This window comes from Buteo buteo, chromosome 2 (assembly GCF_964188355.1).
Source record: "Buteo buteo chromosome 2, bButBut1.hap1.1, whole genome shotgun sequence".
Lineage (NCBI taxonomy): Eukaryota > Metazoa > Chordata > Aves > Accipitriformes > Accipitridae > Buteo > Buteo buteo.
In genome coordinates, this window is record NC_134172.1 from 40,501,964 (window position 1) to 40,515,954 (window position 13,991).

Consider the following 13,991-nt stretch of genomic DNA (forward strand, 5'->3'; position numbering starts at 1 on the left):
CATTTCTTGTCCACCTGAGATTTAAAGCTCCAAGAGGCAGAGATCAAGCCTCTCTCTGATATCTAGAACAACACTAAACATTCTTGCTATGTTCAACAAATAATGAAATAAGCCACTGGACCATGCAACAGTCTCCCACAGAAGAGTTTCCTGACTTCACATATTAAAACCTAAGTGAAATGTTGGAAGAAATGCCACACGGAACAACTAAGCCCTGGCTCAGGAGATCTAAAATGCATTGAACCAAATGTAATTTTCCATTAGAAACCAGAAGCTGGTGATGGAGAAATGCAGAGGAAAACATCAAAGGAGGAAGAAAAATCATTAAGCACTGAATTTGCTAATCATCACTTACAAGTTACACTACTGACTAAAATCGCCTTGTCTTTTCTTCCAATCTCCTTTTATCTGCTCAAGGAATAACAGCAAGCTGAATTATCTTTATGCAGATAGCAAAAAGAAGGTATCATAATTTTCCCACTTATATTGGTATATAATCTGTGTACTGACTTTAGACTCCTACAGCACCCATGATGTCTTGGAGTCTTCCTTTTCCTTCTGTGCAATGAAAAATTTTGAAAGACTTGAAAAATTTTTATGTGTAGGTCTTATAGAATAACAAGACTTCCATTTCAGAAATACATTGGATCGAACCAATACATGCTTAAAGACACAAAAGTGAAACATAAAATCATACCTAGGGAAAGATAAGAAACAGGTACTCAAGTCATAGCACTGAAAATACATTTCATTCTCAGACCAGGAGCTAATTTTTTCTTTTAGAGTGATCCTTTAGAACAGTTTGACTTCCTTACTGTAAGAAGTCCAGATCTGTGTATGCATTCTCAATCAAAGATCCAATGTGAAATGAGAGGTGGCTGGAAGTCCCTTAAGGCTCTTCAGTCTCTGGAAATCCTAGCTTCCTCACCTTCAGAGTATTTCCCAAGTAGATAAGTACAGCTCAGAGATAAGGAACAATTGTAATTAATCATATTTAAATTGACAAAACAACTAGCAGTCTTTGCATGAAAGAGCTTTAAGGACTCATCCACCTGCCTGAAGGGAGAACTACCTGAAAGACACAGTAGGAACTACATCCAGTGTTTTTCTGAAAGGTGTTCAAGGCACACCTCAGAATGTTTATTAATGGGGCACTGAGGCCTATGAGCCTCACAACTTCATTCTGTTGGAGACAAGGGCATAAGGAGCGCAACAGTGATCAAGCTTCTTACATGGGAAATTGGTAGTTTATTTTTGCCCCCTTCAGCTAGTAGGATATCTTGTATACAGCCTAGGATGCTTTGGAGGACAGTGGAATAATTAGTAATTATTCTGTCTTTTAACAGATACCTTCAAGAAATGACAGATTACATATTGGATTTAGTTTGATATCTTAGCACAATTTTCCTCCCTCTGTATCTTCCCTCTAAAAAAATACTTCTATCTTGTTTTGCTAAAAAAGTACATAAATAAATGCTGGGCAGTCTGATTTCACACACTGCTGCCAAAATCTTTAGAAAGATTCCTGAGATCTAACATTACAAACTTTCTTACACACTGAAAAGACAATATACTTTACTCTCATCATGAAAGAAATCTTTGTGCCTGAGAGGAATGAAGAAAGCAGCTGTAAGGATGCAGACTTCTGCAAAAAACTGATATAGAAACAAAGAGACAATTTTTTTCTTAATCCATAAAAGTGTAAACACTGGTACTGAATGAAATTTTGCAGAAGGCAGTCAAAGTGCAGAAGTGATGAATTTTTCACTTTCAAAGGTGACATGCATCAAGAAGATGAGGGAAATCAGACTTTACACTGGCAGCCTACTAATGGGACATGCACAAAGACAGTTCAAAACCAGCAGCACAAATTCTGCTATCTGCCAAAGATCTGAGTACTGCAAAGATTACTGTGTACAGCTTCATCTCAAACACTTTCTCCACTATCCTGTGGATATCTGCTGTATGTTATATCCACACATATACACATGCCATTCTAAAACAGCAAGAGGTTTGCTTTTTTTTAGTATAGATGAGTATATCCGAAACTGTATGCTAGTAATATGTAACATTAAATTTATGAATTTGTACATTTTATTTATGTGAATGTTTTCAGGCTGTAACAGCAGACTTGTTTTTAATTGAAAACCATCACATAACTATTATACATTGGGCGGCGTAGTGCTTTAAGGATTAATAGTGATTAATCTGCAGAAATCCTATGAAAAAGGTCTTAGAGATGAAATCGCATGACAATTTCTATACAGTTTACTAGGTTATTATATAAAATATACTGTTTCCCTCAAAAGTATACTTTATTGTGAAAGATGTCTGTGCAGAATACCAAGCAAAGGCATTCTAAACAGCATAAACATCTGCAGTTACCACAGCTCCTGGATAACTTAAGCAAAATAGTAGGATAGCATTCTTTGAAGAGTAAAGAAACTTGTTTCTACTCTTGGTTACCAACTCTTTACTTCGGCATTTTTGTCAGGTAAGAAGAAAACTTGAAAGTACAGTTTAGTCCCCCAAATGTAGGTTGTTATTAACTTCACAGTATTTAGAACATTTTATTAGAGAGATTTATTCCCTGTATTTACAAAGCCAGCATCTCACCTTTGGATCTCGGAGAAAAAGTGCTCTTAGGATAAGGGAGTGAACATCTCCAATAGGTGGATAATGCATCAGAAGTCCCAAACAGGTCTGATAATTACTTGAAATCACTACAATGAAAAAGGAAAAAAAAAAAAAAGTAAAAAAAAAAAGTGAAATATTACTATCTTATTTTTGTATTCCAAACCAGCAGCTTTTCCAGTAGATTCACCACAGTTCAGATTCAGCTGTCTTTTCCCACCTTAAGTCTCTTAGAACTCAAGCAGTGCTCAGAGTAAAAGAAGATACTGCATAATCAAGCTTCATGACTATGCTTGGTCCAGTATCATTAAGGACAATGCTAAACCTACTACTTACTTTATGTCATAGACATTTACGTTAGCTCCAGATTTAGATGCCTAAATTTAGGTCTCTGTAGCTGTGCACCTAAAGCCTGCCTGAGTCAGTGGTGGTCAGGGCAATAGTCAGTGGAGCTTGAAGAACTAGTCCTATACTCTGAAATGGACACTGACTTTTCAGACACTCATCTGCAGACACCTAAATTTAAGTATGATAATTTGTGAGATAAATTTTACCTTCGGTCCTGCTTTTATGATAACTTTCCCCCACTCTGACAATTCTTTGCTGAAGTGTCTTTTATGTTGTTCTTATGTACATATACAGATACATGCCCACACACATATATATACACATATGTAAAATGATGTCAACAACTCCTTTTTTTCTCGTAAATCAGAAACTATTCATGAAATGTTCAGGAAAAAGGGAAAAGGCTAGATTTTAATCTCATAAACACTTAAAAATATAATATACCATTAACTTTATTAGGATTTTTTACTTATTCAGGAAATTTTCAGCATGCCTTGCTAAGTTTATAATTTTGTTATAATTATGCTTGATTTTATCTCTATGTAAGTATACTCTATGGTTCTTTGCTTGTCGTTATCGTATTCTGGTTGGTTTTGGTTTTTTTTTTTCCCCAAATCAATCTAATTATGAGTGCAATTATTAAAGACATCTTTTCAGGCAGGTCTATGTAAACTACTTCATTTCTTTTGCACCATCTAAATCCAGGCAATCCATCTGCCACAGCTGTCAAAGCAATGCCTGTTAACGATGCTTATACTCTGCAACATAAAGACAGCCTCCAACAATAGTAATTGTAAATAATTTTTTAACAAACTTTACTATTCTGAGAACTTCAGCTGTAGTAACAAGTACTTTTAATTAATCAGGCCTCTACACCAGAAAGGATCATTGCAAATACAAAATTATTTTGAATGAATAAAATGCAAAATAAAGGACTGTTTTGTGGATAGAAAGATTTAAATGTTTTATTTTTTTTCTTTCATGTGAATAAGCCTCATATCCTCCTGCACCTTTCCTCCCTTAACAAGAGGATTATGGGGAAAAGATGCAGGACTGGGCAAAATGAATAATTATAATCTGTGTAGGGAACCACTTTATCATCTTCATTTCCGTTGCTGATCCGACAGCTTGTAATTTCATACATCTGCTTTCATTTGTAAAGCACTCACTTATCCTACTCATTCTTTATCTGTTCTGCCTGTTCTTTTTCCTACCCTTTGTTTTTCTTGTTCATATTCAGGTACCTGTTTTTTCTTCTTGAAGTCACAAAGCTGGCATAATGAACACAATACAATGGTCTCCGTCAGAGTTCTTTCAGAGGAGTATAATATGAGCACCTCATAGTACATACCCAATCAAACTCTCATACGTAAATCAAATTTAAGATACTGTTCTGCAGTTATGATCATGATGCCTTTTTACCAAAGCAAATAAAAATACTGAAAATTGATAGTAAATTCTAAATACTTTTATAAATGATAGGCAGTAAGACCAATGCATTTCTTGTTTGAACATATCAGAATGTGTTCTATTCAGTAATGTAAAATGGATTAAAATTATCCTTTCTTTATTTTTCTGGAAGAGTTCTTTGCTGTCTCACAGATCTAGACAAAAGTAAATATTAAAAAAGCGAATTTATTTTAATGGTGCAGACTTGACCCCTGACAAAAAAATTGTGTTTTCAACCACATTTACTGTAATTATTATTTTTTTTATATGTATAATAGTGAAGCAATCGAATAATGGAAAAAAGAAAATCAAACTGTTGGGAAATGACCTGTGTCCCCTCTGATCCCTAAAAGTTAAATTTTAAAATGAAACCTTACCATCCAAAGAAAGTTAAAAAAACTCCAACACTTAAATGAGGAAGTCCTGCTAACTTTTATATTTATTTTATCTTTAGGGTTTTCCCCACATATTCAGCTGTCCCCTTTCCATGTAGAAATCTTTACAGAAGAGAACACTGTTGCCAGTGCTCTATTTGCTGAGGAACCTTGGGTTAAAAGGATTACTTTGCTGAAACACCTCTTGGTACCCTTTTGTTTCAGAGGAGTGATCTGTATGCTGCCCATGAGCTGGCAATGTGCGCTCGCAGCCCAGAAAGCCAACCGTATCCTGGGCTGCATCAAAAGCAGCGTGGCCAGCAGGTCGAGGGAGGGGATTCTCCCCCTCTTCTCCACTCTGGTGAGACCCCACCTGGAGTACTGTGTCCAGCTCTGGGGCCCCCAACATAAGAAGGACATGGACCTGTTGGAGTGGGTCCAGAGGAGGGCCATGAAGATGATCAGAGGGCTGGGACACCTCCTCTAGGAAGACAGGCTGAGACAGTTGGGGTTGTTCAGCCTGGAGAAGAGAAGGCTCCAGGGAGACCTTATTGTGGCCTTTAAATATATTAAGGGGCCTATAACAAAGAGAGAGACTTTTCACCAGGGCCTGTAGAGACAGGACAAAGGGTAATGGTTTTAAACTGAAAGAGGGTAGATTTAGCTCAGACATAATGAAGCAATTTTTTAGGAAGAGAGTGGTGAAGCACTGGAACAGGTTGCCCAGAGTTGTGGATGCTCCATGCCTGGAAGTGTTGAAGGATGGGGGTTTGAGCCACATGATCTAGTGGAAGGTGTCCCTGCCCATGGCAGGGGACTGAACTAGATCATCCTTGAAGGTCCCTTCCAATGCAAACCATTCTACGATTCTTGTCTCTTCAGGACAAAATGCATAATACTATCCAACAAAGTGGCAGTTTTCTTAAAAATGATAGAGAAAATAGCAGTAAAGCAAAACAAACACCCCTTCTCTGAATATGCATGTCGGAGTTAAAAGGATTTCTAAGAATCAACTGTAGGATAAAGTTTCTGGAAGGAGATTCTCTGCAATACAAATTTATCCAGTCTCAGCAGTAGCTGGATGGTGCTGAAGTTCAATGGTGAAATATCCTACACTGTGGCCAGCTGCCTTGTAATAAGCTTGGTGCTTCTGTACCGTTGCTTTTCCTTCACTAATTGGGTTGGCAAGAGTCACACCGGGATCCAACTTCTGTTGTGAACAACAAGTTCTCACTTCTCCAAAGAATGCTATTGGTATTTCTAGGGAAAGGAGTAGAGAAACTCCTCTACATAGAGGAAACAATCTTACTGCCTTTTGATTAATATTTGTTATGCAGTGCGCAGAGGAACATCAAATTGCTTTCTCCCTTCTGCTTTAGATGAGACTGACTTTTCTCTGTTGGTCCAATAAACATTCCTGGACGCAAGCAGCAATAATAGTGGTGGAAAACACGTAAACTAACTGTACTTGTCCTCAACAAAGTCCTAATTTTCCTTGACATGTCATTTCTTAAGAGTTTAATGTTTGATGCCACCAGTCTTGTATCCTGATGGCTTCCTAACCCAGGAAGCCTACTTCCTAACCTACTTCCCCCTGCTGCTTTACGCATGGCTGTATTCTCTTTAGTAGGCCTTAAACTAAGTTAAACATAGATAATACAAACATCTTGCACTATAACAGAAATAACAAATCAGCTCCTCTAAGAAAAGGTTGTGGCTCCTTTATTTCCCTCAAAATATTCAGAGTGCTTTTAGATAAGAAAAAATACATCCTAACAATGGCCATAGCTAGTCCTCAAGTGGGAACATGATAAAAATATACTTAACACTCATCAGTCAAAATTAGCTCCTGGTGCAATAATGACAGTTTACTAAGCAAAATATAGACAGGTCTTCCAGGTTTGTTGATTTTTGTCATTCTTGAAGGGAAGGGAAGAATATAAAATATATGTATTTTTGCACTGCACCCTCCCCTCCATTCTGATTTCATCAACAACTTCATATACATCCATATACATCCTGCTTCTGGTTTGACACATTTAAAAAATGGTTGTTTTGCATGAATTTTTCCAAAGAAACAAAAAAAAATTAATTTATTAAAACTCACAGATACTTTGGTAAACAACCCTACACTTGGCTTGCAAGGATTATCACTCCACAGATAAAGCTCTGCTTGGATACAGATGTAAAACTGAACAGAGCAGTCTTTACAGAATGGCTGTGTACGTGATTATGTGTCCGTAATCTCTAAAATGTATAAACAATAATCTAATAATCTAAATGTTCCCTTCTCATTGAATAATATATCATTTGACTAACAGAGGATTTCAAATCAATAACAATAAAATAAAAAATATAGCAGAAATAATACTTTCTTAAAATCATGTCCTTGAGAATATCAAAATAAAACACAGAAAACCCCCCATCAATTCCCAAACCAGCAACTTCTCCTCCATCCCCAAATGTTTTGGCATAAAAGAATCTGCATAATTTTTAAACTTTCAAATGCTTTCAGTACTATATTATTATCATTGTTTACATTTGACATTTTTATAATATAATATCTTAGGAGCTCTATTATTATTCCTATTGTTTCAAAGTTTTTAAACTGAAAATTTCCAGACTGTTTATTTATAGATGATTCACATCATCACATGTTTTGAGCTAACATTTCCTTTTACCAAATAAATAGAAGCTTTTAGAAACCTATTTTATTTGAAAATGTTTGTAAAAATATTACAACGGAACTTTGAACTCCATTCAAAGCTCAAATATCAGCAATAAAAAAATGAGGAAAAATGGAAAACTGTTCTATTACAGACATAGAAGAAAAGCTTTCTTTTATCAAATCACTGTGCAAATCACTATCGTTTGAGCTTGACTTTGAAAATATATTCAACTTTACAGTATTTATGACTGGGTACTTTGTTTCACCTTTTTATTATGCCTAGAGTAACTAACTAGGTCTACCTATAGAACAAAAAGTTACTTATTACAGAAACAGTGTATGTATGAAGTATTAGCTGTCCTGATAAGGTGACTTTGCATCTCATTTGGGCAAATGTACGACACTTTAAAGCTATTTACTACTCTGTTTACTAAGCCTGGGGATTTCAGAAAAAAGAGGGCATCATACAGATGCCTAGAACACATTTTAGCTCATGTTTTTAGTTACCTCATACTGGTACTTGTACATGAGCACCACAAAGCAAAAGAAAACAAATGCAGAACAACCTTCCCTCCCCAAGAAGAGAGAGGGTGCTTACAACACAGTTCTAAAGTTTGGTTTTTTTTTTAAAGGAAAACGATGACACAAAATAAAACACTGATGTTAAGAAACAGTTTTACATGCATCTGCATCATATATCTATACCAAAAATTTTAAGATTATTTCAGTTTACTGCACATAAACAAGCCAGATTTAGATTGCAGAACATAATGATCTGGAATCAGATCATCCTGAAACAGCAGCATTAATTTTGAAACCTCTAAACTGAATTAAGTGTCCACTTCTTTGAGAGGAATATAAGGTAGCTCTATATGCTGCATGTTTATTAAAAAGTAATTAAAAAACCACATGAAGGCAGGCACTGGAACGACAGTACGTGCAGAGTACATGCACGTTATCTTTTTGAGATTGGGCCCTAAAATAGGAACCACAGATGCTGAAAACCTTATGTGTCCGAGAATACAAAATTGTGTCAAATATGCGACCTTGTTATAACCTAAAGCTTACAGATTGTATATAATTAACTCTGAACAGCATGCTATGGAATTCATGTATTTAATGACAGACATGCATCTTGCTGCAAGACGCATACTTTCTTGCAGCAAAATTGTATACAGAATTTTTTCAAAATATGATGGGACAGAAATAAATGCCTCAGTCATTACATATCTTCCTCTTCCCATTCACAATTATATAAGCTAACAACATTTTTGTGATTTCTTGTTTGTCCCAACTTAACGTATTCATTGGTCATCACTAACCCATAAGAATTCACCTTTGCATATATTTCAGGCATACTAAAATAAAATAAAATTAAATGATCATTCTTGCACAGAATAAACATATTTTGTAATTGTTACTCATCTCTGCATTTACATTTCTTTCAAGATATATCTTCGAAAATTATGAGTCATTGCCTTGTGCATTTTCACATTTCTCACAGCAGAACAGCATAAAAGTATTTCCAGTCTCAAAGGGAGGCTTTACTCAATTCATCAGCTTGGTCAGAAGGTGGAGCTCTATACATACCTGTATCACTTACTGCACATAAAATCCGCAACTCTATATAAAACCAGAGAACTACTCAGAAAACAAACCTGCATTTAACTCCAAGATACAATTTGTTTCATAAATACACCAGACCGTGTCTGATAATAAATAGCTCCTCTCCTAGCGTTTGGAAGCGTTTTCAGTATGTTAAAAAATTCACAATGAAATTTAGCATTTCTTAAGTCCTCTTTTTCTTTGGAAAAATAGGTTTGCATTCTTTTTAAAAGAGTGTAGGATAATTGATACTTACAGGCATCTCTAATATATAACAACATGGCTACAAAAATGTAGTCAACTAAATTCAGGGTGATACTGTCAGCAAATAGAGCATCCCAGACAACCAGAAGGTCCTGAAGTGGGAATTCACGTCCAAACAGGAGCCTTACCCATCGCCTGAAAAAAACCAGGAAAAGATGTGATTTGTATTTCTCCATTTTGCCAAGTATGGTAAAGTCAGGATACATATCCCAGGATAAGCTACAATCCAAAACATTTTACTAGAAAATTTTGCAAAGCGCAAAGATCTGTCATAACCACTTAACTAACTGTATTCATGGAAATGTTACTGCATCTACATTAAAGAAGTGATACATTGCAGACTGTAAAAGCTAAACTGACTAATATTATTACATGGGTGAACCTCAAAGGACAAAACATATCAATCCTATATACTGTATTTTTTGGCATTTAATGTGATAGTGATCTAAGATGAAAGGGAGAAAATGTTACGCAAGAATAGCGTGGAACAGCAAAACCAGGAGGGTGAAGCCAGTGGTTTGTTTATGAGAAGCCCCGAAAAGCCCAGTGAAGTGAAAGCCAGTTCAGAAGCAGATGCCGAGCAGCAGTTAAAATGGACAGGGTCACACTTAGTTTGAAGAGGCTTCCTCCCTGTAATCAATGACAGTGTTCGCAGCTCCATGTAAAATATGCTATGGATGCTATTTTGATTAAACCTAATTTAAATCTTTACCAGATTTAGTGATAATCTGCATGTAGACTATACCGTCAATTCCTGTTCGTATCCGTGCTGTTTTCATACCTAGCAAAATGTGAAAATCTGTCTTATTAAACGCACTATTTGCTTGAGGCTGTAAGCTTGAGATGCAGTAGAAGAAATTTTTTTCTCAAGATTTCTTTTTTCCAGTTCTGGCTCTTACACTGGCTTACCTGCTGACCTCAGGAAAGGCACTTCCCTTTCCTATTCCAGAACAGACCTGGTAGCTTTGTGCCTTTTTAGGTAGGATTATCTAAGGTTACATTTAAAAGAGCTAAAAATAGTTAGTAACATTAATCCTGAAATAGTTATTACAAAGTGGACTTAAAAATAATGAATTACATTTTTAGTGTGGATATGCAAATTACTATGCGTGTGGAATCTGTTTATTCAGTGGCAAGAAAAGATTGATTGCAAATTTCTGCTAAGCATATTAAGTCATTCTTTAAAACTCACAAAAATTTCTAAAAAGGCAACTAGAAATTTCATCAACATTAGTTTCACTTGTAAGAATTCATGTTTAACCACTTTTGTCCCAGAACTTATTGTTGGTTTAAGGCATCTGGGGTTTTTTTGTGACTCCAGTAATAAAAGTTCATTTCTAGACAAATGAATTCCAACACGTCAGTCAAGCACAAGCTTTTAAGATAGCAACAATCTGTACAAGAAGACTGTCTTACAAAAGAAATTTAAAGGGACTGTTTTGCGAGTCAAGGTTTTGTTCACTTGTTTGTTTGTAAACTTTTATTCCCCCTGCCACTGGAACCATATGTATAATCTGCAGAAACATCCATGTTACAGATTCAGAGATCACTACACAGAATTTTTTCCCTTGCAAGACATGTTCCCTTTTAAAAGTGAAAATACGTAGTTTCAAAAGACAGCATCATCTCATCCTTGTATTAAACATTTACGTTCTAAGATCTTGTAACTTTTTATGTTAGTGTAGTAATCATAAAAGTCACAATATTAGCTATGACAAAACACAAACTCTATGTATTTCTCTCTCTGATCAAACCCCTTCCCTATGAGGACTTATTTTCAGGCCTCAGAAAGAGAAGTCAGAACTGTTAACACAGAAGTAAGGCTTAGCTAGTGCATTTAATACCACGTCTGTTCTATCGAAGGGATTTTACCATGTAGTGGCACATTACCCTACAGTGCTTAGCCCACAGGAGACTATTATCCTATGGTGACACAAATATTACCCAAACTCTGCGTGAAGCCTATTACTTGCATTAACAACCCCTCCCACCTGTAAAACCGCAACTTTCAAGTTACACAAACTGTTAGGCAAGAAATTTCAGCTAAGCTTCAAGCGTTTGAGCTGACTTTGCTTGCAACTACCCAAATCTCATTCAGAAGCCTTGCTAAAAGTCTAATACACTCTAAGGGAAAAAATACACCATGGTGTAATGGGATTTGTTATTAGTCTTTTATTAGAAATCTCTTTTGCTTCTTTACTACTTCATTATGCAGTGTTAATCGTTTGTAGATGCAGGTTTATTCTGCTCAAGCAGAAGTCATTCTTTTTTTCCTCCTGCTTTTATATTTTCTCCTGGGAAAATTAAATCTCAGTCCCCAGAGGTATCACGTTTCACAGACATAGTCTGCTGAAGAACAACTGGACTTCCTTTTGCAACCGTAATATTACCGTTAATTATTTGAACCTTCCTGTCTTAAAGGGAGCAAGCAATTCATACTGTTGTAAATGCATATATACTAACTGCTCTCTTATTTTCTTCGGCAGCATTTAGCTCATAGCATCTATAAACCAAGGACCCTATTGCCTATGAACCATGCTGCCATATGGCAGGACTCCACTCAGCTTTTGTATTCATAAAAAGGGATCTTAATTCCTTAAAGTAAGTGTCCACGCTGAAAAGCTGTCTTTCAAACTAACACATTTTTATTGCTTTTACAAATATTTGCAGAGAATTTAAGACACACTTAATAATTGCATTGGACATGATAAACCTTTTTTTTTTTTTTTTGAGATGGCTGTCTCTGGTTTAATTATTGTTCTGTCCTGTTAATCTTGCCTTACATCTGTTACACCTGCAGACTGCGAGGCTCACAATAGTATACCTTTTATCACATGCAGTAATACAATAATTCATATTTTACCAGGCACACTTAGCAATTAAAATCTACAAAAAAACCCACAACAGATTCTTTAAAGCCATAATACACCAAGGTACTACTACCTACATTGTAGAATACGTAACTGTATCTTCCACTTATGATTCCTATATAATTAAACCAATATTCTCAAGAGATCAGTAATTACTAGCAATAGATAATGATTCATTAATGACCTTACAATATAGGGAAGGCAAGAGAAAACTGTACTCTAGTAAAGCCATTAAATAAGGCAATGATCCAGCCTTACCAGTTTTAACTAAACCCACAACCATTTTGACTGAGATTTACAGGATAATTCTGCAAGCATCAATAAAATTAACTCATGCTATTTGTTACATATATTTAGCTGGTTATCTTCTCTGTCTTCTTGGAAGGCAGACAATTTTTTAAAAAAACTTAAATAAGCCTAAGAAATGGTTACAGATGAGGTGATGCAAACAGCTTAGGAATATGAGGACAAAACAACACAATGAAATCAGAAAGAATAAGAAAAACCGTAACGCCAGGAAAGGGAAAGCATGAGTCTGAAGCTACTTCTATATCTAGGACCTACAACTTGTCAACAAGTTGCCTAAAAATTCTACTCTAAGAGCCTGTTTTCAGCCATTTATACTTTTGCTAAACTCAATCTTCAGCATCTTCAAGCATTTCCACTTCAAGCATCTGCTCAAGACTTGATTTTTTTATTCATTGATACTATTCATTAGAACAAGGTTAAAAAAATTCTGCTCGTGTTTAACTTATTTTGTCCCCAGGCATTTCATTAAGAAGGTCTAGAATCAAAACAAGGTCTCTGGTATTTCCTTTTTGCTGTGTATATTAAAAAAATGCCCAAATTTAGTAATTCCTTGGTTGGCCTAAACACAGCAGGGTGCAGGTTTCCACTGAGTCTGTTCCGTTTCCCCGTCTTTCACCCCAGCTGCACCCTCCTTCCTGCATGGGAAATGGCAAAGGTGCATATCATTCACCTGCAATGGCTAGTGCCACGTAGTGGATGTGGTGGCAGAGGATGCTGTTCATCTAGTTTCCAGTGCTTGCAAGACTCAGTAGTGGGAGTCTTCCAGGGAAAGGAAGGGTCAGTAGGATTTTGCAGGATGTCATTGCATTCTCAGTGCAAGTTTTGCTGCTTTTTTTAAAATAAGAAAATTATTTAAATGGACTGTAACTATTGAAAAGAACACCATCTTATCAAAACTAAGCACTTGGAAGCTGAGAAATGCCAAAATTAACATCAGTTGTTTACTGACTGAGAAAATGATATGTAAGCTCTGTCTCTTTAAACTCTGTCATGAATTATGTTCAAGCAAACATTTGTAGCCAGTGCAATTTACTATGTAAAGTCATGGTCAATAATTTAGGAGAAAGGGTAGACAGACTTGAGCTGTGATCTGCTTGTTCAAAAATGAGATATGGAAAAAGGATGAGGAGCGACATTTGTATAACACTTTCAAAAGAACTTAAAGCTATACGGAAGAGAATTAAATAGTTCAATGCCAGGCAGTAAGCGCTACTCTGGGCAGACTTCGTGTCTGCACTACAATTTCAGACGTCCATGTTTCTGACCTATGGGCAGAGGGTGGGCTGCAGTTGAAGAAGGCTGTGTATCTCCGTGGCTATACTTCTGCAGAGGTACCCAGCAGCAGGCAGGGCTAACATGGGGGCTACCTCTCCCACAGCAGCACCCGTCAACACTCACATGGATGAGAAGGAAGAGCAAAGATAGAAAAGCACCCTCCAAAGAAGACATTCGATACCAGAAGCTCTCCCA

General features: G+C 36.2%; 1 protein-coding gene across 3 annotated transcripts in view; it reads right to left on the reverse strand.

The window, feature by feature from the left end:
* The window catches only part of TBC1D5 (TBC1 domain family member 5), a 325,080-nt gene that overhangs the window by 73,239 nt on the left and 237,850 nt on the right, over window positions 1–13,991 (reverse strand). For all 3 annotated transcript variants that reach the window (XM_075051907.1, XM_075051919.1, XM_075051928.1), the window contains 2 exons: window positions 9,335–9,477; window positions 2,617–2,723 (listed from right to left, as the gene is read on the reverse strand). In XM_075051907.1, the coding sequence (XP_074908008.1) occupies window positions 2,617–2,723; window positions 9,335–9,477 (250 nt within the window). The remainder of the gene's footprint in view (window positions 1–2,616; window positions 2,724–9,334; window positions 9,478–13,991) is intronic.